Source organism: Podarcis pityusensis (assembly GCF_964106645.2).
Source record: "Podarcis pityusensis genome assembly, chromosome: 2".
Taxonomy (NCBI): Eukaryota; Metazoa; Chordata; class Lepidosauria; order Squamata; family Lacertidae; genus Podarcis; species Podarcis pityusensis.
Window position 1 is genome coordinate 110590086 of NC_138029.1, and position 13162 is coordinate 110603247.

The 13162-nt window shown below is 42.4% G+C and overlaps 2 protein-coding genes across 5 annotated transcripts in view; both read left to right on the forward strand.

Moving 5' to 3' along the window:
• LOC308469920 (uncharacterized protein) overlaps positions 1-2104 on the forward strand; it is a 102441-nt gene extending 100337 nt beyond the window's left edge. For all 4 annotated transcript variants that reach the window (XM_080993026.1, XM_080993027.1, XM_080993025.1 and 1 more), the window contains exon 2: positions 952-2104. In XM_080993026.1, the coding sequence (XP_080849152.1) occupies positions 1041-1949 (909 nt within the window). In that variant the 5' untranslated portion in view covers positions 952-1040 and the 3' untranslated portion in view covers positions 1950-2104. The remainder of the gene's footprint in view (positions 1-951) is intronic.
• A 4083-nt stretch (positions 2105-6187) lies between these two features.
• Positions 6188-13162, forward strand: part of LOC308470078 (uncharacterized protein) — a 108043-nt gene continuing 101068 nt past the window's right edge. The window contains exon 1 of the mRNA XM_080993345.1: positions 6188-6221. The gene's annotated coding sequence lies outside the window, so the exon portion shown is untranslated. The remainder of the gene's footprint in view (positions 6222-13162) is intronic.

A 13162-nucleotide genomic window follows, 5' to 3' on the forward strand; every position in this document is an offset into this window, starting at 1 on the left:
GCACGGAAGGGAGAGGTCTTGTTCATTCACAATCACTGGATCCACCGCCTCTCCCAGGGGATCCAGATGCAAGCAAGGTGCTTTCTTCTTCTCCATTCAAGGGCAACCCATGTATTCAAAGCAGTCCTTTGCAGATTAAGACTTAAGTTCAAAATAAGTACAAAAACCCGACAAAAAGACTCACGGGTTTATAGTGGCACCAGCTTTCCTAGTCAAGATTCCACAATGTCAGACTGTAGCTCACAAAAGCTTAAGCCATAATACATTTATGAGCCTTTATGGGCTGCAGAAGATGAATAAACAGAAGCATAGTTAATCTATGGACTTCCATCCCACAAGAGACAGTGACGGCCAGCAACTTGGATATCTTGAATAAAGGGATTAGGCTGGTGTCTGTGCTCTGCGCTTGCGGTCCTAGGCAATAATGCTTCTTAATACTAGTTTCTGGAAAGCACAGGAGGGCAGAGGGCTCTTGGGCTGAAATCTTGCTTGCTGGTTTCCCACAGGCTTCTGCTTGGCCACTGTGAAAACAGGGTGCTGGACTAGGTGGGCCTTTACCCGATGCAGAAAGCTTCTAATATATTGCAATGATTTTACACTTACATGTGGCATAAGAGCACTTCAGTTTTACTTCTTACTCATAGGAGAGACTGCTATTGGAGCCTGTGATCATTTCCTCACTTGAAAAAGAAAAAGAGACGTGTCTTATAAGCCAGTCCCACCGTAGATATCTACTATAAAATGATGGTGCTTTCTTAAGTGTGAATGGAGTGATCATGGGTTTCTCTAGCCATTATCTCATCTGCATTCCTAAAAATTTGGAATATGGAGACAGTTGAAAATGGAGAGGGAGTGAAAATAAGAGAAGGTGCACATGGGGATTGACGTGTGTTCAGTTCATTTATTGTCTTTCCTAAAAGTCTAACAGGATTCTCTCCCTGCCCCAAACAGGTGAGGAAGATGATGGTCAGGATTCTACGGAGAGGTCTGTGAAATCAGTGGGAAGAGCAGAGAGGCCAGTTAAATGCAGGGAATGTGGAATGTGCTTTAGTCACTGTGGAAAAATGAGGATACACCGACGAATTAACACGGGGGAGAAACCGTTTGAATGCATGGAGTGCGGAAAGAGCTTCACTCAAAGTGGTAAACTTAGAATACATCAACGAACTCACACGGGGGAGAAACCATTTAAATGTATTGAATGTGGAAAGAGCTTTGGTCAAAACGGAGACCTTAGAATACATCAACAAACTCACACAGGAGAGAAACGGTTTAAATGTCTCGAATGTGGAAAGAGCTGCAGTCGTAGTGGTCACCTTAGAATACACCAACGAACTCACACAGGGGAGAAACCATTTAAATGTATTGAATGTGGAAAGAGCTTCAGTCAAAGTGGGACACTTAGAATACATCAACAAATTCACATGGGGGAGAAACTATTTCAATGTATTGAATGTGGAAAGAGCTTCAGTCATAGTGGAGCCCTTAGAATACATCAACGTACTCACACGGGGGAGAAACCGTTTCAATGTATTGAATGTGGAAAGAGCTTCAGTCAAAGTGGAAAACTTAGAATACATCAACAAACTCACACGGGGCATAAACCATTTAAATGTCTTGAATGTGGAAAGAGCTTCAGTCAAAGTGGAAACCTTAGAACACACCAACTAACTCACACAGGGGAGAAACCATTTAAATGCATTGAATGTGGAAAGAGCTTCAGTCAAAGTGGAGCCCTTAGAATACATCACCGAACTCACACGGGGGAGAAACCATTTAAATGCATGGAATGTGGAAAGAGCTTCAGTCGTAGTGGAGACCTTAGAATACATCAACAAACTCACACGGAGAAACCATTTAATTGTATGGAGTGTGGAAAGAGCTTTAGTCAAAGTGGAGGCCTTAGGAAACATCAGCTAACTCACACAGGGGGGAAACCACAGATGTAGGGAATGTGGAAAGAGCTTAAGACAGAGTGGAGACCTTAATATTCCTAAGCAAATTCACACAGGTGAAAAACTATATAAATGTATGCAACGTTGCACTCAATGTTCACTATTTAATTTACGTCAAGAAACTCATAAAGGCAGAAATCAATTTTAAATACATGGAACCCATGTGATGTTTTTGTTTTTGTATTTAAATTTGTATACACATATATATGTATTAAAGTAATGAAGGTCACATATACTTGATGTACAAAAGAAGTTGCAAGTTGTTGCTAGATTATCCAGGGGGAGAGTGTGAATCTGGAATGCTCAAGGCGTGTGATGAATCTGTTGAGTTTTGACTCCACCCATCACTGCCAAAATGATGCGCTGCCCTTGTCTTGTGGATCAGCATCTTTCAGGCAGAACAAAGCAGAACAAAGGAAAAGGAGTCTTCTTACCAGTTAGAAACTTTAATGATCCCAGCAAGGGGACAAAGAACCCGTCTTCTAGGAATGGCGGTGCTCCCAATGAAGAGGTCCAGTCCCTCACATCCCTAGTTACCCCTGCCACTTCTGCGTCTCGTAATCTGAGCTAGTTCCCTCTGTGTTTTCTGTCCTGCCACTTTCGCTGCTCTCCTTGACCTTGGGGAGAGTGGATGGATGCTTTCCAGAGACAGTGAATCTGTTAACTCTCCCCCCCTCCAGAGTTTCTTCTGCAAGCTGTTCCCCATCCAGTATTTCCCAGCTTCTGCCTTCTGAACTATGTTCCTCTGCAAATCACTTTTCCAAATCTATACAGTCCTCCTGCTCCCGGGAAGAATCCTGGGAGGGGGATTTTCCCACAAATGCCTCGGTGCAGCTCTCCTCAGCTGGGTCCCTGGTTAGGTTTTGGTTTAGGGGAGAACGTGTGGGACTAGGCTGGGGGGGAGGGGGGAGAGAAGGGTAGAGAAGTAGAGGGGATGCTTTTTCCGTGCAAGGCTAGTTCGTGTTTCTCCCGAGTACGCGCCTGTAATCAGTGAGCGTGCATTTAGCAGGAGAGCGTCCCTTTGTCTTGGCGCGTAAGATGCTTCAGGAGGCCCTAGAGCGAAGCGTGTGTATTGCACATGCACTGTGAGAGCAATGGTGGAGGAATAGCAAATAACTGTCAGGGTGCTTAAAAGGAGGCTGTCGTTTCGTGAGAGGGGGTGGGGGGAGGAGAGTTTTAGTGACGCTGAACAGGAAGAGCCAAGCGCACCTACAGGATACATGTGCTTGCTACTCTGAGTTTGAAGATGGGCAGTGGGAGTGGCACATGCTTCTGCTAAAAGCAGATCTAGGGAAGATTAAGTTAATTGCAACCTTAAACACACTTGGGTCCCATTAAAGAGGCTGCTCATGGGGCCGGAGGAACATCGCCCGGCTGTGAGGTGTAAAGTCCACCACTCCCTGCAAGGTCTTTTCCACCTGGCCAAAGGGGTGGGGCCCAGACTCACCCAGCTCTACTATGTTAAATATGAATTCTGTCGTCAACCTTTGTACTGTTTTATTTTGAAATCTTTTAAGATAATATTTTTGTTTTCTGTTATGTTGCTTTGACTGTATATTCTATATTTCACATTTTTCAGGTTGTTTTATTTATGTTTTATTGATTTAATATGCTGTGAACCGCTTTGAGGTTTTTCTTGAAAATATAAAGTGGAATAGAAATTAAATAAAAAAAGTTTCGAGCAGGGATCTCCAACATGGGGTTACTCAGATGTTGGGCCACAACGCCCATAAGCCTCAGCCTGTATGGCCAAGGTTGATGGGAGTTGTAGTTCAAAAGCTCAAGGGTGCAAAATCTCACGTTTCTTACAACTTTTCATTATGAATAATTATAGGTAAAACTTTTGTTCATATAGAGCTCATTTTTGGGCTTCCAGGAACAGCTAGTCACTTCTGCTTTATAAACAAACCCAAATATATTGACACACTTTACTTTAAAAGCAGATTTCAGAACAGAGATAAACAAAACCTTTTTAAAAAAATCTTTTTACTTTACAAACCATAATTTTGTCAATCCAAGATCTGCTCTTCCTATGTATAAAAATACTTTGTTAAAAATGAGATACCGAAATAATAATAATAAATATGCAATAAAACATTATCAGCATTTAAAAAGAAATGCCAGTGGGATGTTCAAGGCACTGAGTTACAAATTAAGGCAAAGATCAACCATTGCTAGGTAGACCCAGGAGACTCTTTATCTCAGGTCGGAGACAGAGGGTGGCGCTAGGGAGGGAGTGGTCACTGCGGCACTCCTTGGTGTGTGGAGTCCCACAGGGTGCAATCCTATCCCTGATGCTTTTTAATATCTTTTATGTGCCCCCTTACCCAGATTGTCCAGAGCTTTGGGCTGGGTTGTCATCAATATGCTGATGACAGCCAGCTTTATCTGTTGATGGACGGCCGCCCTGACTTGGCCCCGGACACACTGACCAGATGCTTGGAAGCTGTGGCTGGATGGCTGCATGGGAGCCGTATGAAGTTAAATCCTTCGAAGACAGAGGTCTTCTGGCTGGGTCGGGACAACATGGGTTTGGGAGCCCAACTCCCATCTCTTGCGGGGGCTCAATTAGTGCCAGCGCCTTCTGTCAAGAGCTTGGGTGTAACGTTTGACGCCTCCCTTTCCATAGAGGCACAGGTTGCAGCCACAGCAAAGGTGGCGTTTTTCCATCTCCGCCGTATTAAGCAGTTGGTCCCTTACCTTTCTCGCCCTGATATGGCCACAGTGATCCATGCAACGGTCACCCGGTGGAGTACAGGGTCAGGTTTAAGGTGCTGGTTTTGACCTTTAAAGCCCTATGCGGCCTAGGACCCACTTACCTATGGGACCGCCTCTCCTGGTATGCCCAGCGGAGGGCCTTAAGGTCCACAAATGACAACATTTTGGAGGTCCCAGGTCTCAAGGTGGTTAGATTGGTCTCAACTAGGGCTAGGGCCAGGGCCTTTTCAGTACTGGCCCCAACTTGGTGGAACACTCTGCCACAAGAGACTAGGGCCCTGCAGGACTTGACATCTTTCTGCAGAGCTTGCAAGACAGAGCTGTTCCACCCGGCCTTTGGTTTGACTCAGTCTGACAATGTTTCCCTCCCCTTCTGGTTTTGATTTATGGGCTACTTTTAAAATGAGGCTGCTTTTTAAATTGCATTTTAATCTGTATTTTAAATTGGTTTTTTCTCCCCCTATTATGTTTTTACTGTAATTTTACCGGTGTTAGCCATCCTGAGCCCAGCTCTGGCCAGGGAGGGTGGGGTATAAATAATAATTATTATAATTATTATTATCAGACATTAAGAACTTCCTGATCCTGCTTCTTTATAAGACATCTGAAGGCAGCCCTGAATGGAAAAGCTTTTAATGTTTGATGTTTCATTGGTTTTTCAAAAATATTCTGTTGGGAGCTGCCCTAGTAGCTGGGGAAACCCAGCCAGATGAGCAGGTATAAATAATGTGGTTGTAATATTATTATTCTTATGCTTAATTGAATAGCAGTTCCCGGAAGCCGCTGGAGGGGAGAAATGCTCTTGAGCTCCAATCCTCCTTGCAGGCTTGGCCACCATGAGGAGACAGTGCTGAGATTCCTGCATTGCAGGGGGTTGGACTAGATGACACTCAGGGTCCCCTTCCATCTCAACGATTCTATGATTCTAACAGGGTGCGGGACTAGATGGGCTTGATCAAACTACAGGGCTCTTCATGTGGGGGGTGTGTGTGTGTGTGTGTGTGTGTGTGTGAGAGAGAGAGAGAGAGAGAGAGAGAGAGAGAGAGAGAGAACCTTCAGGAAGAGGCCCCTGTCTCTTCTTTGCAACGAGGATGAATCAGCTGCAATATTCCCACACTTGAACCACTGCTTCCCTGCCTGCTCTCTCTCCACCCCCAACCCCAATTATGGGTATTGCATTGCACAACCCCCCCCCCCCCAAAGCTTGCTGCACCCTGAGGCGCTTTGCACTCACCCTATTCCTTGCAGGACAAGGGCAGAGCAGGACAGCAGAGGGGGCGGGTCAGCTGTTCTAATTAAGCCGCGCCCCCATTTCCCAAATCAGTATGGAGCAGCAGCAGCAGCACCCCTCTAGCAGCGTGCACTCTCTGCCTTTAACCTTTAAGGCAGTGAGTATATATTCCCTATACTCGAAGCCAAGGTTCCCTCCCTTCTCTCCCCATTGGCTGGTTACTGCATCGTTTCCCCCTTACAAGTATCCCTCGGAGATATCCTGCCTCCCATTCCTGCCCCCGCTGCTCAGGGTCGCTCCTGCTGCCAGGATTTCGGGTGAGTGCAAAGCCAGCGGCGGGGAAGGAGGGAAGGGGCTTGACAAGGGGTGGGGGGTCCAGGATGAGAAGCCCCGGGACGGGGAGAAGAAGAGAAGGGAGGAAAGGGAGCTGTTTCTCTTAATGGGGCCTTGAAGGTGGATTGGGGGGAGGGGTTTCCACAGTGGAAAGAGAGAAGCTTCCTCCTGCCTTGATCTGGTGCAAAGGGAGTTGCAGGGAAGGAGGCGGGAAAGGGCAGAGGGTTGGGTATTGCAGACCAGCCTCGCCATAGTAGTAGTAGTAGTAGTAATAAATAATACATAAATACATAAATGCTATTTATACGCCGCCCCCATTTTCTGAATTCTGGATGGCAGAGGGAGAAAGAGGAAAAGATGGGGAGGAAAACAAAGCCAGGGGGGTCCTGGCAGGAAGAAGGAAGGGGTGAGGCCTTTTCCAAAGCAGCTTTTTGTTCCTTGAACTCCTTGCATAAAGTAGTGGGGGCAGGTTTGATGAGGCCCTAAGCTACTGGAGGTAATGGGGCCTTTTATATGTCCAGCTGTTCTTTGTCAACAACTATTTGTCGCTGTTTTTTGTGTTGAATATACGCTATATGGTAATTTATGGACCTAATAGGTATCTAAAACCATTTGCACATAACAGAGAATGTATTTTCTCAAAGTAATTGTTGAACTGAAATACAATTATGAAGTATATTAATAGTGAAATAATTATTAAGCTGTAACTTAAAATGATTTTGTTATTCATAACAAACAATATTGCAAACACATTGGCATTTGGCAATAACAAAAGTTCCTTTAGAAACACAATTTACAAAGACTCCTAATCTAGTCTTAGAAACTTGCTATAATACTAGGTGCAAATATATAATGCAAACTACAGTGGTGCCTCGCAAGACGAAATTAATCCGTTCCGCGAGTCTCTTCGTCTTGCGGTTTTTTCGTCTTGCAAAGCGCGGCTTAGCGGCTATTAACGGCTTAGCGGCTTTAAGAAAAAGGAAACAAACTCGCAAGAACTCGCAAGACAAAACGTCTTGCGAAGCAATCCAATAGGGAAATTCGTCTTGCGGAACGCCTCAAAAAACGGAAAACTCTTTCGTCTTGCGCGTTTTTGTCTTGCGAGGCATTTGTCTTGCGAGGTACCACTGTACTAATAATCATAAATAGCATTATTAATATGAAATTAAGTGTTATAACCTGTACAATGCAATTGTAGTTAATACAATGCATTTTTTTATATCAGTATCAAGATTACCATAATAGTCTACATTCTTCATTGGGACAGAAGACCTTTGTACCCTGTTACACTTAGTGAGTGTAAAAGACAGTATTTCTAGTAATATGTCACATTTATTAATAATAGCAATACTATACACACCTGTACATAAAAATTATTTTGCAGGACTAATTGTATTACTGCATCTACCCAATACCCATTCAGCTGTATAATTTTATCATGATTCATTGTGTACTGTGTATACAAACAATAGACAAACATGATCTAAATTACAACACTTTCTTGCATTGCCAAAGCAAAGTCACTGAGGATATCATCAAATGATAAACTGCTTAGCTTGTCACTTTCTATGTACATGAGGCTGAAGTAACATAATTTATCTTGAGACATTGTTGTTCCAAATTCATTTTTTATCCTCTTCAGTCGAGAAACGGATCTTTACAAATGGCAATTTGCAATCATCATTCATTTTTTTAAAAATATTTTTTATTGAGTTTCTTTTCATAGGTTCATAAACACAAGATAAAAATAAGAAAGTACAAGAAACAAATATAAAGATAAATAATAGAAAAAAGGTTATTTCAATCAAACTTTCAACAGTTTTTTCAATGTTCCAAATGGACTTCCCCACATCCTCCAGACTCTGCGTTCTTTGCAATGAAAGTTTCAGCAATTTGTTACCTTATTTCTTACCTTACTGTATCTTTCAATTATTATGTTCCCAAATTCCCAATCTCGTAACCCAAACTTTATACATTTAAAATTAACATAATAAAGTTGATTCATATTACCACCTCTTTTTTCTTGTCTTAATTTTCAGTTTACCTAATCAAGTTGCTAAAGCAAAAATTTCCTAATCGTGCATATTTCTTAACATTCATACAACTTATAATGTTTTTGCAAATAGTCCTTAAATTTTTTCCAGTCCTCTTCCATTGTTTCCTCGTCCAGATCTCGGATTCTGCCAGTCATTTCAGCCAGTTCCATGTAGTCCATCAACTGCGTCTGCCACTCCTCCAACGTGGGTAGATCTTGAGTCTTCCAGTGCTTTGCAAAAAGAATTCTTGCTGCTGTGGTAGCATACATAAACAAAGTTCTGTCCTTCTTTAACACCTTCCGGTCCACCATGCCCAATAGGAAGGCCTCTGGTTTCTTAGGGAAGGTATACCTAAATACCTTTTTTAGCTCATTATAAATCATTTCCCAGTAGGCCTTCACCCTTGGGCAGGTCCACCAAAGGTGAAAAAATGTCCCTTCTGCCTCCTTACATTTCCAACATTTATTATCAGACAGGTGATATATCTTGGCTAACTTGACTGGGGTCATGTACCACCGGTATATCATTTTCATAATGTTTTCTTTCAAGGCGTTACATGCCGTAAACTTCATTCCGGTGTTCCATAACCTTTCCCAGTCTTCAAACATAATGTTATGTCCAATATCCTGTGCCCATTTTATCATGGCAGATTTGACTGTCTCATCCTGTGTATTCCACTTAAGCAGCAAGTTATACATTTTCGATAGTGTCTTAGTTTTTGATTCTAACAATTCTGTCTCTAATTTCGATTTTTCCACTTGGAAACCAACTTTTTTATCCATTTTAAACCCCTCTTGGATTTGAGCATAGTGTAACCAATCCCGCACCTTATTTTTTAACTTGTCTTGGCTCTGCAGCCTCCAATTGTCTCCAGTTTTTTCAATTATTTCCCAATATTTTGGCCAGTAGGCCTCCATATTGGGTCTTTTCCTCGCCTTGGCCTCTACCGGTGATAGCCACCTCGGGGTCTTGCCCTCCAATAAGTCTTTATATTTCGACCAGACCGCAAAGATTGCTCTTCTGACAATATGGTTTTTAAATAGTTTATGAACTTTAACCTTGTCGTACCACAAATATGCATGCCAACCAAAGGCATTATCAAACCCTTCCAGATCCAGGACATCAGTGTTCTCCAACAAGAACCAATCCTTCAACCAGCAGAAGGCTGCAGATTCATAATACAACCTCAGGTCCGGCAGGGCAAACCCCCCTCTTTCTTTCGAATCAGTTAGTATTTTGAACTTTATTCGGGGCTTTTTGCCCTGCCAGACGAACTTAGATATATTCTTCTGCCACTTTCCAAAACATTCTACTCTGTCCACGATCTGTAGGGCCTGAAACAAGAATAACATTTTCGGCAATACATTCATCTTTATAGCTGCAATTCTGCCCAACAAGGAAAGTTTCAGTCTTGACCAAATTTCCAAATCCTTCTTAATTTCCGACCAACATTTTTCATAATTGTCATTGAATAAGTTCAAATTTTTAACAGTCAAATGAACCCCTAGGTATTTCACTTTTTAAACAACACTTAGTTCTGTTTCTTTCTGGAACCCCTCTGTTTCTGTAGGTGTCAAGTTTTTAGCCAAAACCTTGGTCTTTTGCTTGTTCAACTTGAATCCCGCCACCCGACCAAATTCATGAATGAGTTCTAAAACTCTTTTTGTACTAGATACTGGCTCCTGTAATGTTAAAACCAAGTCATCTGCAAATGCTTTCAGTTTATATTGTTTCACTCCGACCTGTATTCCTTGTACCAACCGGTCCTCCCTAATCATGTTCAAAAGCACCTCCAGGACTGAAATAAATAAAAGAGGGGATAGTGGGCACCCCTGTCGTGTCCCTTTTTCAATTTTGAACTCCTCTGTCACCACATTGTTCACTATCAATTTAGCTTTTTGCTCTGAATAAATTGCTTCTATGCCATTTTCAAACCCCCGTCCCACTCCCATCCCTTCCAAGTTCTTCTTCATAAACATCCAAGAAATGTTGTCAAAGGCCTTCTCCGCATCAATAAAAATTAACACTGCTCTCGTATTGATATTTGTTTGTAAAAGTTCCAAAATATCAATAATGTTCCTAGTGTTATCAAACAAGTGCCTACCAGGGAGAAAGCCGGCCTGATCCTTGTGAATTACTTCATTCAAAACTTTTTTAAGTCTACTTGCCAGAATGTCTGCAAAAATTTTGTAATCCACATTTAGGAGTGAGATGGGACGGTAGTTCTTAAGTTGAGTCTTTTCAGATTCCACTTTAGGAATCAATGTGATGAAAGCTTCTTTCCACGACTCTGGTGCCTTCTTCCCCTCCATAATCTGGTTGCATACCTCCATCAAAGGTTGTATCAAATAGTCTTTCAAAGTCTTATAATATTTGGAGGTGAGTCCGTCAGGGCCTGGAGACTTGCCTAGTTGCATATTCTGAATGGCACCTTCAATTTCCTGTTGTATTATTTTACAGTTCAGGATTGTTCTCTTTTCCTGAGTTACTTTTGGTAATCCATTGGTTTTTAAAAATCGATCTATCTCAAACTCTTTCTGTGGCCCCTGTGCATAAAGTTCTTTGAAGTATCTCTGGAAACACTTTCTAATTTCATCTGGTTTCTGAACAATTCTCCCTTCAATCTCTAGGTTTGTAACTGTATTCAATTTTTGTCTCTTTTTCAACTGCCATGCCAGCAGTTTTCCACATTTATTTGCTGATTCAAACGATCTTTGCTTCATTTGTTTAATTTTCCATTCAACCTCTTGATTTATCAGTTTCGAATATTGTGCTTGATGGAATTTAATTTCTCTCAGCACCTCCTTCGATTTTGGATTAGTTCTCAATTTTTTCTCTCCTTCTCTTATTTTCTCCAAGATCTTCTCCTTTTTTCCATTCCAGAGTTTTTTCTTGATTGTATTTTGTTGTATCAGAAACCCTCTCATAACTGCTTTACTTGCGTCCCAGATCGTTCTTTTTTCTACCGTTGTATTCAAATTTATTTCGAAATAATCTCTTAAAGTTTTTTGGGCCTTCTTCAGAAAGCCCAATTTGCAATCATCATTCAGAGGAACATTCTCAGAATTGCTTCTACCTTAAGAAATGCTGATTGGACACTGTTGTTGTTCTTTAGTCACTTAATCCTGTCTGACTCTTTGTGACCCCATGGACCAGAACACGCCAGGCACTCCTGTTTTCCACTGCCTCCTGCAGTCTGGTCAAACTCATGTTAGTAGCTTTGAGAGCACTGTCCAACCATCTCGTCCTCTGCATATAAGTTAAATAAGCAGGGAGACAATATACAACCTTGTCGTACTCCTTTCCCAATTTTGAGCCAATCAGTTGTTCCATATCCAGTTCTAACTGTTGCTTCTTGTCCCACATAGAGATTTCTCAGGAGACAGATGAGGTGGTCAGGCACTCACATTTCTTTTAAGAACTTGCCATAGTTTGCTGTGGTCCACATTGTCAAAGGCTTTTGTGTAGTCAATGAAGCAGAAGTAGATGTTTTTCTGGAACTCTAGCTTTCTCCCTAATCCAGCGCATGTTTGCAATTTGGTCTGTGGTTCCTCTGCCCCTCCAAAATCCAGCTTGTACTTCTGGGAGTTCTCGGTCCGCGTACTGCTTAAGCCTGCCTTGTAGAATTTTAAGCCTGCCTTGTAGAATTTTGACTGGGAGCGGCTGCTGAAAGACCTACAATGGCTCCCAGTACGTTTCCAAGCATAATTCAAAGTGTTTGTGTTGACCCTTAAAGCCCTAAATGGCCTCAGCCCAGTATGCCTGAAGGAGCGTCTCCACCCCCATCATTCTGCTCGGACGGTGAGGTCCAGCGCTGAGGGCCTTCTGGCAGTTCCCTCATTGCGAGAAGCAAAGCTACAGGGAACAAGGCAGAGGGCCTTCTCGGTAGTGGCGCCAGCCCTGTGGAACGCCCTCCCATCAGATGTCAAAGAGATAAACAACTACCTGACATTCAGAAGACATCTTAAGGCAGCCCTCTTCAGGGAAGTTTTTAATGTGTGACATTTTAGTGTATTTTTGGTCTCTGTGGAAGCCGCCCAGAGTGGCTGGGGAAACCCAGCCAGATGGGCGGGGTACAAATAATAAATTATTATTATTATTATTATTATTATTATTATTATTATTATTAGCATAACCTTGCTAGCGTGTGAAATGAGGACAATTGTGTGGTAGTTGGAGCATTCTTTGGCGCTGCCCTTTGGGATTGCGTTCTAGACTGATCTTCTCCAATGCTCTGGCCACTGCTGAGTTTTCCAAACTTGCTGGCATATTGAGTGTAGCACCTTAACAGTATCATCTTGTAAGATTCCGCTGGAATGTCATCACTTCCACTGGCCTTGTTATTAGCAGTGCTTTCTAAGGCACATTTGACTTCACTCTTCAGGATGTCCTCCGCTCAAGGTCATCAGTCACACTACCTAGAGTGTACGAGCCATCCATATCTTTCTGGTATAATTCCTCTGTGTATTCTTGCCACCTCTTCTTGACGTCTTCTGCTTCTGTTAGGTCCTTACCACTTTTGTCCTTTATTATGGTAATTTTTGCACAAAATGTTCCTTTCATATCTCCAATTTTCTTGAACAGATCTCCATTCCCATCCATTTTAGTTCACTGATGCCCAGGATGTCAATATTTATTCTTGCTATCTCATTTTTTACCACATCCAGCTTACCATGGTTCATGGATCTTGTATTCCAGGTTCATATATTTTTCTTTGCAGGACTGGACTTTCCTTTCACTTCCAGGCACACCCATTCTATTGTTTCCCTCTATTTCTTTGCACTGCTCGTTTAAGAACTCCCTTTTGTCTGTCCCTGCTATTCGTTGGAAGTCTGCATTCAGTTACCTGTATCTTTAACTATCTCCCTTGCATTTTGCTTGCCTTCTGT